General features: G+C 43.8%; 1 protein-coding gene across 1 annotated transcript in view; it reads right to left on the bottom strand.

Moving 5' to 3' along the window:
• Positions 1 to 16563, bottom strand: part of EPHA1 (EPH receptor A1) — a 34089-nt gene that overhangs the window by 12357 nt on the left and 5169 nt on the right. The window contains exons 3-4 of the mRNA XM_062515550.1: positions 6569 to 6844; positions 4521 to 4911 (exon numbers count right to left, since the gene is read on the bottom strand). Of these exons, the coding sequence (XP_062371534.1) occupies positions 4521 to 4911; positions 6569 to 6844 (667 nt within the window). The remainder of the gene's footprint in view (positions 1 to 4520; positions 4912 to 6568; positions 6845 to 16563) is intronic.

The following is a 16563-nucleotide window of genomic DNA, read 5'->3' as shown; positions in this document are numbered from 1 at the left end:
ATATTTAGGTTAGGAGGAACACCTGGACACCTGGCAGTCACCTAGATCAACCATCTCAAGAGAGAAGATGCAAACTCAAGGCAGCATCAGTATTATGACAGGACTTGCAGACTAAAGAAGGGGGATCTAATTTCTCACAGATGCTGTATGAATACAGAATCCAGTCAACCTCAGAAACTTCTTCCAATGTAAGCCCAGACTGGTCCTCACCTTGTCCTTTGAGCTTTCCACACCATAAATAAGAACCATAAAGTATAGCTACAAATCCTTGCACTCTTCAGTCTTCTGCTTGCTGACTTCATATGGGGTAGCCAGTAGGTTTCTTAGCAGAAGCATCTTTGCTGATTTCAAGTGTTGTACCAGCCCATCACCCAGCAGGACCCTGGAGAATATCTAGGAAGCTATCAGTTCACCTCACAGCATCCAGTGTAACTGGCTATGGAGCCAACACAGACTGCAAGAGAATAGGTGTCACACGTTTTCTACTTCCAGCCCTATAAAAATGAGCAGCCATACTCTCTTAGTATAACACCTGACAACCCTTTTTAGCTGTGTTACTATTAGTTCAATCCACAGAAGCACTGGTCAGCTTACCAGTTGTCTCAAGGTCAATGCTTCACCTTCTAGGGTTGTGTAACCGTGAGGAGAAAATCAGTGACAGAGCTTAAGGCAACCTGTGGATTTAATGGCTTGACAGCCTGTGCTAAGTGAATCAAATATTCTTTAGCTAAAGAAACAACCAACCTACTGCTAATCAGATGGTTGAGAAATGCATACACTAACTTTCTGCCAGAGCTACCACTCTGCATTTAACTTGCACATTGAGGGAATGACCCTTTTTATACTGCACTATAAAAGCAACAATATCCTATGTAATCCCTCAGGAGATTCCAATGGAGAAAACCATCTGTTCAGGAGCCTCACACAAATGGCTTACTGTGGTGGAGCATAGCATAGGAAAGGATTCTTTATCCAGAAGACAAAAAAACCCAACCTAGTCATTCCTGTGTGACAGAGGAACACCTGAGGGACCTTGAAAACTTTCCACTAACACAGGCCAAAACGGACTACTCATTATCAGTCTATAGAAGGGATGCTCAAAGGATGCTCAAAGAGCCCAGAAAAGAAAAATAATCACAAGTAGAAGCAACCAGCACCTTCTGATTCCAGGATTTGAGAGAACTGCTCAGGAAAATCTATCATTCCGAGATATAACCATGCAACTATGTGATTAATGATAGCAAAGGCCATTGAAAATAATTAAAAGGCTCAAGTATTGATTGTCACAGTCCAAAGAGATTCCATTTATACACCAGATCAAATCAGCTCTTTGAGAAACAGGCAGTAAAAGTTACTTTGATCTCAGCTGTTCACAACTGAGAACACTTCTACATGCTGGACTGAAGATTAAAGTTTTGAGGCTTCCTGCCACTTTGCTCCAGCATAAGATTTGAGGGCTCCTGACATTGGAACAGTTTGGGAGAGCTTTGACATGAAAAACAAAGGAAGCACATGGCCATTCTTGTACAACACAGAGGTTCTGATGTTGCCTGTATAATACTACCAGCCACAGATAAGATACAATACACATACACTCTTATCAGGCTGAGAACATCTGCAAGTAAATTACAGAAATTTGGGGTTGGGAACCTTTGGAAGCATCACAGAATCAATTAGGCTGGGAAAGATAGCTGAGATCATCAAGTCAAACCTGTGACTACCATGTCAACTAAACCATGGTGACAAGTGCCACATCCAGCCTTTCCTTAAACAACTTGGGGGATGGTGACTCCACCACATCAATGACCATCCCATTGAAATGTCTAATCACCCCTTCTGTGAAGAAATTCTTCCTAATGTCCAACCTAAACCAGCTAAAAACTATGCCCTCTTGTCTTGTCACTACTTGCCTGGGAGAAGAGACTGATCCCCACCTGGCTACACCCTCCTTTAAGGTGTTTGTAGAGAGTGATACGGTCTCCCCCGAGCATCTGTGCCCAACACCCCCAGCTCCTCCAGCCTCTCCCCATAAGACTTGTGCTCCAGAACAGGTAATTCGGACCCCAGGAGAGCCTCTGTTCCCCCAGTTCTGAGCTCCAGCGGCACTCCAGCCCACCGCCCGCATCTGCTGTGCCACTGGCGGTGCCGAGCCCCTCCAAGCAGGAGATGCCTTGCAGGGAGACAACAGCCCGGCAGAGAGTCCGCCGGGCGGGAGCTGCCCGGGGTACTCGGGTCGAAGGGACACACACAGCCTGGAGCTGTCCCGGTCACTCGGGTCGAAGGGACACACACAGCCTGGAGCTGTCCCGGTCACTCGGGTCGAAGGGACACACAGCCTGGAGCTGCCCGACACGAGGTGGCGGCGGCGGCCGGCAGGGGGCGGGAGCGGCCCGCGGAGCCCGGCCCGGCCCCGCATCCCCGGGGCGGAGCGGAGCGGTCCCGGCCCGGCCCGGTGCTGGGGCCGGCCGTGAGGGCGGAGCTGCCGGCTCCCTCCGCCCTGCCCCGGGGTTGCGGAGCTGGAGGGGAGGCTGCCCGCGGGCGTTCCGCCAGCAGCCGAGGCCCCCACCCAGCTCCGCTGCCCCCCGAGCCTTGGACACCCGCTGCGGGCGGCGCGATGGGGAAAACAAGCCTGGGAGAGGGCCTGCTCAGCCAGCACCAGAAGCAGAGAGGTTGGCTGTGGCGCTTCCTGCGTTCCTTGTTCCTGCAGGTGCCCCTCGTGGCTCGGCTCACCTGCCGCCCTGCAAGGAGCCAGGGCGCAGGCCAAGGCGCTGCCAGCCTCCGTGGGCACAGCAAATTACATTCTTGAGGGAGTTAATCACCGGCTCTGGGTTTATGGCAGCAAAGTCTGCATGCTCAGGGGCAGGCACAGCTTTTCTGGGACTGTGGGGCGGCTGAGCGATTCTGCACCCAGCAGAGCTTTATAGAGCTGGGAGTTCACTGAGAAAATGAGGGAACTAGTTAAGGACCTGACCTCTGGCTTTCTCTTGTCTTCTGTCCTGTAAAAGAGGTCAGGTTCTTTTCCCTGTTAAAAGGCAAAGGTGCAGCTTTCCCTTTTTTTTTGCTCCCTACTCTAGGCAAAACTCAGAATCAGAATGACACTGCCAGGTCTTCCATCCTGTGACACTTTACATGTCTGAAGAGGTCCTCCTCTGTTCTGAGGACAAAGGAAAAGCTGTGACTTCAGTCTTTATTCTGAGCTGGATTGCTCCCAGTCCATTGCACAGTCTGGTCTTTTCTGCTGAGGGAGCAGATCCTAAGATATCCTGCTGCATTCACCTTCTCCCCTGATGCTCCAGTAAGACACTAGGCTGGTCACAAAGTACCTCTCCCAACTCCTGCTAGGTTCTCCCCTCTTCCCTTCCTGTACTGGGAGACCTCCCCGGTCCCTACTAATCCTGTAAAACATACTTCTGGCTGCAGCTGTACTTGAGCAGAGTGGGATGAAAGCACAGATGTAGAATGAACCTGTGCTGTGATAGCAGTCGAGGCTTGTCCAGACATGACAGCTTCCCTGCCCCTTCCCAGAGGAGTGCTCTCAGGAGGGCGGGGAGAGCTCTGTAGCACCTAAGTGGAAAAACTGGCTGAGCTGTGCAAGAAAAGGGGATTGCTGGAGGAGGGTAAGCATCTTGTGTTTCAGCCTTCTCCAGCTCCCCAAGCAAAACGAGCAGCAAGCAGTAGGGATTCATAGAGACATCAGATCCCCGTAGAAGACCAAAGCAGAGACATGGGGCACCTGCTGAATCTGAGAGCACTGTGTGGATCCCTGTGGCCTTAGCCTTATGCCATACAGCTCTGGCAACAAGAGCAGAGATCTGCTGTCTTTTACCTCTCTCCCTGCAGTAATACATATCCCCCAAAACACCACACATGCCAAACTAAGTTGCCTTTAGAAGCTGAATCTTGTCCCCTCTGCAGCCAAGGGAGAACCCTGCACGTCTTACTCCAACAACCCTTGCTTGCTGTGACTCCAGCACCCTGATGACTTTTGCTTACTAATTGTTCTTCAGAAGAGCAGGCACCACGGAATTGCGCAATATGCTTTACATGGTTTCCCATGGCAGAAGAGCCATCCCAGTCCAAGGCGAACAAGGGACAGAGGAGAAACCTGTGCCCTCTGCCTCTCAGCTTTCTAGTCACGGGACAAATACCCTGCTGTGTGTGTCTGACCCATCTGCCCTGGGAGAACAAGGCTACTGTTCAAGGGTTGAGAACCAGTTGTTGAGTGAGTCAGTGTCAATCACATAGTTACAGCTCGCAGAAACTAGCTCCAGAGCTGAAAGCTCCTGGATGAAGCCCAAGAGGGAATGGAGAGGTGTGTGCAGATCTTACACCTGACACATGAGGAGAAAAATCACAACTGAGAAAGAGAAGCTTAAGAGAAGAAGGTAAGGAGAAGGAAAGATACAAGGGAGAGGTAGACCACACTAACTCTCCTGATCCCACTTTCTGCTTACATATACTGTGATCTCTAGCTCTCTGGAACCTCTCCCATGGCCTACAGCTAGTGTCTGCATACTCACCTACGCAGCTCCCATCGACTTCCTCAAACCCCACAGCACAAAGGCATCGGCCCACTGGTACCAGCCACTCCCCGTCAGTGCTGCAGTGCATCCTGGGGGGAGAGCCCACTTCTTCAGCTGCATAATCCACGCAGACCCCAGGCACTTCTGTCAGCCCCTCTGACCCTGCCAGCGTCTCTGGGAAGCGGGCCAGGCCACGCACTGCCTCTGGGCAAGTCTTGTAATACACTCGGACAGACACCATTGCTACACAAGCCCCAGAGTTCTGGAAAGCCAGGTAGAAGCCCCGGCGAGAGAGCTTCCCAATGGGACACACTTCTGTGTTCAGCTGCATGGCGCCCGACTCGATGTCTCTGCTCGTGAAACTTCGATCTGCTGCCACAGTGTTGAGCTACATGAAAAAGAGAAAGATGACGGCTTTACCATCTCAGCAGGCCACAGCAACTGAAATACCCATGCCTCTCAAGACTCTTTTACACTAAGGCCTTTTGGGGACAGTCTGGTCAACTGCTTCTGATGCCATTGCACTGCATACTTTCTTTGCACTTGGAAGAGGTGTCAAAAATGGGGCAGGCATCTTTTCCTGCCTCTGTACTTTCCATCCATTATCTCCTTCAACTGCTTTGTAGTCATTCACTGATCTTCTACTGTACCCTGTCTTCTGAATCTCTAATTTCAGAGGTCTTTAGGAACTGCCCTTTACAGGAGCAAATCTCTTTTCTGTGATAGTTTTCTTTGTTTGCAAATTGCTTACAGTGAATTCACAACACTACTCAAGAGCTGTGCTTTGAAACCAAGCAGGGAATTACAGCCACCTGTTTTTTAGGCTGTAGTTGCTGCAGTTCAGATCATCTACTGTAAGGTGCTCCTTCTGCAGCACTCAACATATTTCAGCAATGTAGGTACTTGAGTGAAAAACCTTCCCATGCTTTTACATTCCCACTGCGTCTGCAAACAAAGGATAAGAGTGAATGAGTGAGTGAGGATATTTTCCATGCTCGAGCAAATGGAAAAGGCCTCTGTGACACGGAAGAATTGGACTGCAGGTGGGGCAGCCTTTCTTCTTGGTGGGAGAGCCTGATAACTGATCCTCTCCTCCGCAGGCCCCTTCCCATTGTATGACACCACCCACTCCTTGTAGTTGGATGGGAGATGAAAGGCTCTGTAGAGCAGCTGCATTTGGCAGGGATCATAAGGCATGTTTAGGAGTTGTGGAGGTATCGCACAAATTCATGCTGTAGGCTGCAGGGAAGGTGGAGGAGCACTGGGGAGAGAGGGGAAGCAGTTACCAGAGTCCTGCTCTGCCTGTGGTGGCCTTCACTACTCTTTGTTTCCATCACATCCCATTTAAAGGAAAAGGCAGTCAAATAATTTAGGTGTGCAGCTTCTGTAGAACAGAACTGGCTTTGAGAATTTCCTCAGAAGAAAAATAAGATATTCTCTATTCTGCAATTCCAATATTTCCTTGGCAAGAGGGCACAATGTTGATGAAAACAGGAGTTAAATACAGCAGTGTTAAATACCTTCACACCAGGGAGAATTTCACTGTAGCAAACCATCACCGCCAGGTTTATGAAAGAAGACCCTATACCTCATGGCAATCAGAGTAAATAATCAGGACCACTGACACCTGAAACTGGATTCTGTTCTTTGCTTGGTTTAATCTTGTTTTATTCCCTAAGGCAAGTAAAATTCCTTTGGTCTCCACTTTACTATTTCTAAAAAGTGGTGTAACCATCTAGCCCTGTCACAACCCTTTAGAATCCTTACCTACATGGTGTCTGGTTAAATAAAAGGTTACACAGAACACAGGTCTGATCTCATTTGAAACCTCCTATGCCTCCTGTGGCAAAAACTTCTCTGAGCATCACAGAGGGCACTGGGGGTAAAGTTTACTTTAAGGACAACACTTACTATCCATGCCCTTCCCTCAAATGCTGGCTCTCCTGGCCTGTCCAAGCCAGCAAGACACACCTAGCTTAAGCTGAAAGATATGACAAGTTTAAGCTGAAAGATATGACTCAGTCTTCAGCCCCAGCAATACAGACCTTGGTGAACAGCGGGCGGCGGAACTGGATCCCGACATCTTGTTCAGACTCCATGTAATAGAGATTGAACGTCTCTTTGCAAGTCACCACTTCACCTTTGAAGCTCTTGCAGTCCCTCACAGTAAACTTTAGCTCCACATAAATGCGCGAGGCTGCCTCACCCCGATAAATCCAGTTGGTGCGAAGCCAGTGATCAGTGTCACCTTCGGAAAGCACACTGCAGTCCTGGTACATGTAGATAGGGGTACCATTTATCATCTGCTGCACTTCACTCCACTGCCCCCAGGGGAGAAGAAAACACATACTGTTAGACAGACATGAGAAACAAGTTTCACTTCAAATGTTACAAAATCTTGCCTAAAAATCAATTCTTATGCGTGGTTTGAGGCTCAAAGCCTGGCCAGCTAAGAAGTCCCCTACACTCATCAAGAGCTGCATCTGGTCTAGAGCTTCATTGCTGCCTAAACTCTGTACATAGGGAGCAAAGAGAATCCTGCAATTAAGATCTGAATTACATAGACCTTTGTACATCCCCTTCATCCTACCTCAGTTCCAATTTACTTCTTTCAGGCACTGCCTTATCTTGGAGATTGAGAGAAAGACCCACTATGGATCAACCGTTGAGTTGGGTCCCATGTTTTGGCCACATCTCTCTGCCACAGTTTACATTCAGGGTGTACAGTAGGACCTGCCAGACTAGGACTATTATCTGCCCCTGGAAATAATGCACAGCATTTGGGGGTAAGAGAAAAGATGGCCTGACATAATGGAAAGGTAAATTGCAGAAAGACTGTTCTAGAGCAAGCACTCATTAACTTGGAGTTCATGCTTTTTTAAGTGGGTTATTTTGCAAAACCTAATTTAACTATTGAAATTCAGGTGATTTTCCTGACTTCATATTACATGTAGGTTCTGCATCTTCCTCAGGCAAATAATGGCCGAGAGGTGTACATGGGCCCAGCTGGCTATATGACCCTACTAATACCGTTTGCATGAATCTAATAAAGTTTGGTACTGATTTTAACATGCACTTTTGCCAAATTTTAGGTGGTTCTAGTTTCTTCTTTCCATTCCACAGGTCAGATACAAAATGCAAAGAACACTCTCTTTTGAGTAATTCACACATGAGAACTGTAAATTTGTGAAGCAAGGTTTTGTCCACAGGGAAAATAACTTACATCCTTTTTTTCCCCAGTGCTAAGACAGTCTTTCTCATTAAGCTTTAAATGTTTAATCAAATTAAATTGAAACAAGTGCCCACATAAGTACTGGCACAAGTTTAAGCATCTTGGTTTTAAATCACACCCCAGGTTAAGATGCAATTTAAACAATTCAGTCTCTGTGTTACTACAGACTTGTCAAATCTCATGGGCAGAGCATGAGATTCACACATTTCTTCAGCACCCCCACCTCCTGTGCTCACAGCACAACAGCTTGTCTCCCCGCAGACCAGGTCACTCTGCTAGTGGAATACAAGAGAGGTGGACCCACAGAGTTCTAAAGGGGCTCTGCTTTAATGCAAGACTTAGAGCATGCCTCCTACACAGCCCCACTCTGAAAAGCATTGGACAACTTTCTCCAAGCCAGCAAGTCCTGTTGATAGTACAAGCTCCTCTCTGGATGATTTCAGCCTCTTACCTAAGTAGGTAGCAGTCTCCTCCCAGGAAGTTCTGGGGATGGTATCTATGTGTCCCTTCTTGTTCCCTTTTTTTCTCCATATAACTAATCCCCAGTGTTACCCCACCCTCTTAATATGATCCAGCTGGCATAGACCTGCAGCACACAGGATTTACACTTATTTCACTCACTGAATGTCAAAAGATTTATGATAACAAAACAAAGAAAGAGACTGACAGATCAATCCCAGTTGAGCAGAAGGGACAATCACTTAATGACCTCTTGCAGTCTTTAACCAAAAACCTACTGGAAAATGTTCCAGGACTGATTTTACAATGCATCTTGAAGTATATCAAAGTAGAAGAAAAGAAGTTAGGAAGGAGAATAAGAGCAAACTAGTTTTCATACACTACCAAGGTTAGGACTGGCTTTCAGAAGTATTTTTCAATGTGTATCTGCCTGGGAAAAGCATAATTGCATTTGGAGTCTGAGAGTTAGACAACTTTCTATTAGCAGTTTATCCCAAGGCAGTACCACAGACAAGTGTCACCAGAAAGTGGTTTTTGCATGTCTCACTGAAAGACTTGAGCTTCTGTGGAGCCCATTCTGAAAATACATTTTCAAAGCTTTCATGATACAGGACTAAAGTCTTATTTTCAGTGGTGACAACTCTAGCAAAAAAAAAAAAAAAAAAAAAATTCTTTAAACACTACTAAGCCCTGTACTTCTTAGCTCATCTCGGCCTAACTTCTTCCAGACTCAGTTCTTCAGGGCAAAGATGCTTGGCACTGACAATTACACAGTTTCATATGCAGTGTGGTGCGAAGAAATAACAAGGGAGTCAGACATGTTTTTTCTAGACTCTACTGCTGATGGGTAAAGGAAGTAAAATGAGGATATTATTTATGCTAACAATACAGAACTATTGTTAAATATGCTTCTGACTTCATTATTCAGTGAAGCTTTTAAATTCAAAGTAGTGGAGGAAAACTGTTACATACAACATTTAATGAAAGAACGATGAGACCAGAAGTTGCCAGGCAACTGTCTCCCATCCTCAAAGAATCTGCTGCAAAATCTAAATGTAAGTCTCTGATTTTTAATGTAATGTTCTTAATAAACATGTGTGGTAAAGTCTGGCTCGATCAATATTAATTACTTGCCTCTGCACTTCGTCTGCTAATGACATTGAATCAACCTTCTTTGATAATACAACTTTTTACCCATTTCAATCGAGACACTCATTACTCCAGTCACCAGCTGGCCATAGGAAGGGGAACATTTTTCTACCGGTGGAGAACAGCGTTAGTTAGACTTCCTTATTTTATCAGTGAGTGAATTTGTGGGTTTTTGATGAGAGAGAAAACTTTTCTATGAGATTCAGAGTCATAGAAAGATTTAGGATGGAAAGGACCCTTGGAGATCATCTAGTCCAATTCCCTGCTCCAAGCAAGCTAAAGAGTTCTTAAAGTCTTTGCATGTTATTCTTTAAAATGCCTTTTAAATGCTCTTCTTTTTTAAGTTAAAGTCTAAACTGAGTCCTTAAGCTAGTCTTCAAACTCTTAAAATCTTTTATAATTCTTTAAAAATTTATAAGAAAACAAATGCCAATGCATTTAGGAGAGTGCAGTAGGTGAGTAGCTTAGCTTCCTAAAAAGTCTAATGATATAGCCATTGAATTTGGGAAGAAACAGGTTTTCTGTACTTCTCAGACACCCATATACTAACACAGGCACCTAGTTCCAGAAGTTTGTTTTGAAAATCTTAGCGTGGTGGTATAATATAGAGTAAAATTATTCCAGTACAGCAAATACACAATGTCAATCTCAGTGCAATGGTACTGTGTCAATAACCTCAAAACATTGCAAGTTCAGAAAAAAGGAAAAAAGGAAAGCAACTTTTCTCGCATTGGTTTGATTCCATATAAAGAAAACTGTCTTTATAAAGGCTGTTCAGAATGACTTCAATGACAACATGAAAGAGCACCAATAGATATTTGTAGTAAACAGTATTGGTTTGATCTGCCATGTGAGTAAAAATCTAAAGATAAGGTATATGCCTTTTAATACCTGCCTTTATTGACTCTGAAATTATTATACAGTTTGAAGCTCTGAAGCCTATGGAAGGCTTACTCTGCTTTTTCTGTATAATGAGCCTTCTCTAGACTGGGTTTGTGTCAAGGATCCTATCTAAGACAAGCTGTGATTCCTTCATCCATATGTGGGCTACTCTTCCTAGGACCTACCATCAGGTATAAGATGGAAACAGACAGTTTGCACATCCTGAAACCACTGTCTCAGGCTTTGCAGGCATCAATTAAATGGTCTTGTTTGGTTTTAGCCTTTTTTAGGTGGGGAAAAAAAAAAGAAGGAAAGAACTTTTTTATGTTGACAAATACACATTTCATCCCTGCTAATGGAGAGGTAGGCTACCAGTGTCAGAGGCATCAGACTGTGACAGTATTGCAAATTGTAGGCTCAGACTGGAGACAGAAGAGTTTGTGGTTCACAGTAAGAATACTCTCTCCATCTCCAACTTGCCAGGGACTTGCCTGTCTCCTTTCAGAAAAGACCCTGCCTGCTGTGACCTCTATCTCATTTGCTTTCACATTACCTTAGCACAGTCTGTGGTCCGCAGACCACTGAGGAAAGACACAGTGATACTTTTAAGAGACTTACACAAGCAAAAGCAAGGCAAGCATCTAGCCAATAATCTTAAAGTTACTAAACTAAGACGCATGTCTCCACTGGAAAAGTTAATAAGAATTTTCCTACTGGAAAAGTCAGAGTTCATATGCTGAAATCCAATAACTTGTTTAACTTTGGATTAGAAAATTTCACTAAGATGAAAAGACCAGCTAAATTAGTAAAGCCAGCTACAGTGTAGCTGTGCATAGCAAGTGTGTCTCAATCTCATTTAATTTTCAACAGAATTGAGAGGCCATTAAATCTCTTCATGAAGAAAAATTGCAAGGCCCCAAAACAGCAACCCTTTTCAGCAGCAATACATCACTGGTGTGCCAAGCCTGAAACCACCTAGGAGAACATGTGCCGCTGAACAGTTTCTATCCCCTTTCCCTGTCTGCAGTCTTGCCTTTGCAGCGTCTTGACTTTTGTATAGTTGCATTGGTGTGCTACCATGACCAAAAAACATTCCTGGAACAGAGTCAGCACTGAAGGTCGTTACAGCTGTACTACAATCATAGTGTAGTTTCCTCAGAGGAAAGCCGGTGACAAGAGAGGCACCTTGCTGGCACCTGTCTTGATACAGTGAAGAGCTTCTCTTCAGTAGAAAAACATGTGACAAAAATTTGTCAGGAGGCAAGCTGGACCAGCCAACCAAAAATAGCATCACCACAGTGGTGTATTCCAGAATTGAAGGTCCTGTGACCCTTTACTGAAAGTTTCTCAATACTCTTTGAAGTTCTTTTGCTGGTGTGGATGACAATTTAGATGACGATGATGAAAGAAGCGTGGTGACATCTAGACACTTCATGAGTCCTTTAACTTCAAATCTGAGAACAGCTGAGGCTGCTCTTATTTCTTTGATCATTTGACTATGGTCAGGCAATTTAAATTTCATCACATCATCATGGAGCCTTTGACACAACTGAACACAGAAGAGATGTTTACTTATCTACAGTATCTTTATGGGTGGGATGATACATTTTTTCCCCCACAATGATCCATTGGTTATTTTCAGGGAGGAGCAACTCCATTATGTAATTACTCGTTCTTTAGGGCACTAGCACATAGGTCTCCATCCCACCCATGTCCTTTCAATTTAACTGGTACTCATGCTCTTATGGGAAGATAAGGTGTTAATGTGAGACACCAAGCACCAGTGCATTGATTACAGAACCTGTTTATCAAACACAGGTTCTGCTGTCTGCTCATTCTCTGAACTGCCTGACCACATTAAGGTCTTGCATGAAAACAGTTCTGGTCACAACAGATGGTGCTAGATGAGCGATAATGCTACTCTAGTGCAACATTTCACCTAGTTAGTTTGGAACACTTGTCTTGTATATACCTGTTTTACTAACACTCACTTACAGTACCAATACTTTATAAAAAAACAGGAGTGAAAAATCAGAGATTGTGAATCTCAAGAGTTCAGAATTCATGGCTAAAGCCACGTTACCAATAAAGCAAAGATTAGGTCTCATGTTATTTTTGCATTACATTGCACAGGATCCATTGCAAATTGAAGTGGGGTTTTTTTCATTTTTTCAAGGTAAAGGGCTTTATATTGTGAGCTGTGGTTTTGTGTGGTGTGTTAAGTGTACTTCTAGTGTTTACAGAGAAGCTGGAAATCAGTCTGATGGTGATGGGCAATACTTGCTGTGTTTGTATAAGTTCCTTTAAAGATGGATCAGGTGGAATCCCACGCAACGATGGGGTAATTATGCCTTGATGATGATCAAACCTGCCTGGAGAAAAGAAGCTGCAGGAGATGGCAGCCTGAAAGTCATATGAGGAACTAGTAATATTCAGGTGAAGAAAAGAGAAGCCAGAAACCAGGCCTTCAAAACAATGGAAGTAATATTCAGAGAAAGAAATTGTGGGAATATTTTTCTGCAGATCTGCCTCTGAGACTGTGCAAATCACAGTTCAAAGCATAGGTTCATGCTTCAAGGACACAGCAGGCAACAAAAGATGTAAAGCCTTTTCTTTCTAATTGCTTGCCTGCGAAGTCACCAGTATTTTAGTTGGTATTACAATAGAAGTTGTTTTGCTTGGGTTTTCTGTTTGTTTCGTTGGTTGGGTTTTATTATTATTATATTATTATTTTAAATAGCCTGTTAGTCTTCTTGAAAGACCATGCTATAGGCAGGTTAATCTCCAAGATCCAGCTGACTTGTGCTGCTTTTGTGTTGACACATGGAAGTTCAGTGAACCTTGTCCACTCATTCACAACTATAAAAGAGTAAAGCAGCTTTCAGACGCTGCCAGGCAACAGGGCTGTCACCAGCACAGTGCCTGAGCAGCCGTGGTGATGAATGTCATGGCCGCAGAGCATCTTCACTTCGGCTCACAACGTGATCCTTTCTGCCCTTCAGGTCACAACACTGAGTGCACTGGCCAAGATTGTTGCTTGGGTCTCTGGCAGTGACTCCATCCTAGGCTGCCTAGTTGGTGGCTTATGCAGTCTGGCCTTCCCTATAGCTTTTAGTTTACACTTTACTTGTTCTCATCTCACTGGTTCGTATTCCTCCTTCTCATACCTCTGAGTAAAGTACATCAAGACATGCATAACAATTTTTTTCCTTCTCTCCCAAATTGACACAAAATAATTAATTTTCAATTAACAGGATATCATCAATGAACATCTCTCCACCAGTCCATAGATCAACAGCAGCAGGTCATGTCAGGATACAAACCCAAAGCCAGAGCTGTTCCCATTTCCAGGTAGTTGTTTACTAAGTATTTTCCCCGTATTTCTGTACAGATCCTGTTCACTCAGAGGAGTTAATCCCCTATGCCTGATACTTAAACTGAGAGCAGTGAGGTGTACACTTCTAGTCTACTCCAGCTTCAGAGGTGATGGCACTCCTCTGAGTTATCTCCTAAAGGACATGCATGACCAACAGCTGCAGGAAGAGGTGCGCAGAACAGCTTTTCTGATGGCTGTTTTCCATACCACCCTTGGATGTTACAAAAATCTGACTGACTAAGACTCTTCCAGTTAAGACTATCTGAGTAAGAGATCATCAAGCCTGACTAAGTGAACTGCTCAGGTTTAACAAGATAGGAGTGCTGCACTGGAATTGCTTGCAAGTTGAAGGCTGTGTGCCCCACAGCACTACTTCCTTCGTGACCAAGACTATCTGTCTGACCAAGAAGTGGTGGAATAGAAACCAGTCATCAGCTGATACCAAAATCTGGGACCTCTGAGTCTGGTGGAACAAAACCTCACCTTGTTAGAACCTGAAGGCATGTAAATGTTATGGTGTGGTCAGTGATATAGAAGTTGCTGACAGGTCACAGGTACTTGATCTAGTCTATTACCTTAAAATTTATCAGTGTAGAATTTGAACTATCCCTGGACTTTAATAGGACAACAGCAGCATTAAAAAAAAAAATCTGATTTTTCTGCTTCATCAAATTGTATTCACATAGCTTTGGCAGTTGCTATAGTCATAATTAAACTTTCCATAGAACATGAGGTGCAAAACTCAGAACTCTTGTTCCTGAACAAGAATCACATAATTTCCAAAGTTTTCAAGTGTTTTTTGGAGCCATGATAGTTGTAGTTAATGGCTATTCATTGATAGCCTTTGGGACACATTAGGCCACTGGCATTACATGCCCATCCTCAGTCTTGTTTGAAAAAAGACTTCAGAAAAGCTGAGCAGATCAAGTGCTGTGAACACTGGGAAACTAGTAGAAAGCTTGAAACTGATAGCAATTCTTTGAAGCATGTTGGAAAGCAAGCAAGAATATGGAATAGGCTAGAAAAGAAGTATGTCCTCCTCCTCCTCACTGTGAATAAAAGAGTGAGAACAACATCAGCCTGGAAAGGAGACTAAGAAAGTCATTTGGAAGCTTTAATAATGCTATGACCCATGCAGGAATGTAAGCTGGAAAAAATAAGCTCCACAAATCAGCTACCAGCTGAGAACTGATCCTTGCCAAACTTTTAATATGTAATAAATATGGCACAGTTTGGCAGCAGTAGAGTTCATGTGATTCCTGAAATAACATACATCCCATTTAAAAATGAAGTCACCATGAAAAAGGACCCTTTTATAGCAAAGACAGCTGTTGAACTGGTGAAAGCACATCCCAAGAAAATGTAGCAGCTAAAAAAGAATAAAATGTATTTTATTTACAATTAACTCAACAATATAGATAAAGTCATATTGACAAGCCCAGTGTGCAGCATTCTCCAGCACAAATGGCTTAGAACTTAAGTAGTCACATGTACTCATGGAGGTATGACTGGATTATGAAAATACTATTTACATACACAAAAATTGGAAATTGTGGGTAAAAGGAAAATTTCAAGATAGGCCCACAAGCTGGGAGTGAAACAATCACAGCATTAAAGACAAATATTGGATTACTCAGTATGTTGTATCATAGGCCTACATAAATTCAGAAAATGTAGAAAATAAATACAAGCCTACATGACACAGAAAATCCATAGGAATAGACATTACATAAAATCATGGAAAAAAATCAAAACATAAAATCAAGAGGACCTTTTGTACCTGGGCTAAAAATTCAAGTTCAAGTTCAAGTTCAATAATTCTAATGAAAAAACAATTCTAAATTACCACACAAATGTAAAAATTTAGGTGGGAAAGGACCTTTGGTTCTCTGCTCCAATAGCCTGCTCAGAAGGCTGACTTCAAAGCCAGGCTGGGGTGGCTTAGGCCCTTGTCTATTAAGAGCAAAATGCAGGAGGAAAGCATAATTCTTCATCACAATCTGTTCACAGCTGATGCAATTATATTTGAAAGCAAATTAGTGATTAATAACTTTTTATACTGTTATTTTACAAGTTGACAAGAAGTAGTGCCACTATGCCTGATAAGTGAATTTGTTCATGACTGGATTTGAGAGGTCCTTTTCGAACAGTTTCAGTGGTATCTGAAACCAGTTCAGGTAGCTTGGCTGTTTGTGCAGCATGAGTCTTAAAGAAATGTGAGAGCAAGTAAATTCTGTATTCCTGACACCTTCAAAGTAGCCATCATTGTCTCTCAAATAGATGTTAAAAGGTGGAAATCTACCACTAGTAGTGTAATACACCTCTCTGTGCCCATCTGGTGTTGCTGTAGCAAAACTTCAAAGCCAAAAGAGAATTATCAAGGAATATGTTAGATTATGGGGGGAAGGGGGGGGGAGTGGTAAGGTAGATAAAAGGAGATTATAGGAACTACAGTCTGCCTCTTTAAAAGCTAGTTTCCAATAGTAGCCTAAAGTGGATGAAACCCTTTCTAAATAGCTACTGCAAAGCAAGCTGGCACAAACCTTTTAACAAACAAAACTCTACAGACACTTTACTTAAAGTACAGAGACTTTCACTCAAAGACTACCCTTAAGCTTAGGGTAAACTTATGATGCTGGCTAATGTGGTGCAGAAGTTATGATCTACTGAAGTGCCATCCAAAACTGAGTGTTGTTCTCAGGCTTAGCCTATGTGTTAGCAGAAGCGCTGCCTACCCTGGATACAGCCAGGTCTGACCACGAAACAATCACACCTGGCAAACCACTTCATCCTCTGTCATTTGCTGTAAGTGAGGAGAAAACAAAGGTGTAGTTCTGCCTCCACAGACTCAGCCAGCCTCTTCTGGGCTATGCCTCGGGGGCCTTGTGCATATAAAGCATGAAAATTCCCCACAGCAAATTCCTCCTCTGTGAGATAAGTAT

Source organism: Cinclus cinclus, chromosome 2 (genome assembly GCF_963662255.1).
Source record: "Cinclus cinclus chromosome 2, bCinCin1.1, whole genome shotgun sequence".
In the NCBI taxonomy this organism is placed as follows: domain Eukaryota; kingdom Metazoa; phylum Chordata; class Aves; order Passeriformes; family Cinclidae; genus Cinclus; species Cinclus cinclus.
The sequence above is the reverse complement of the archived record's forward strand: the minus strand, read 5'-3'. Positions and strand labels throughout refer to the sequence as shown.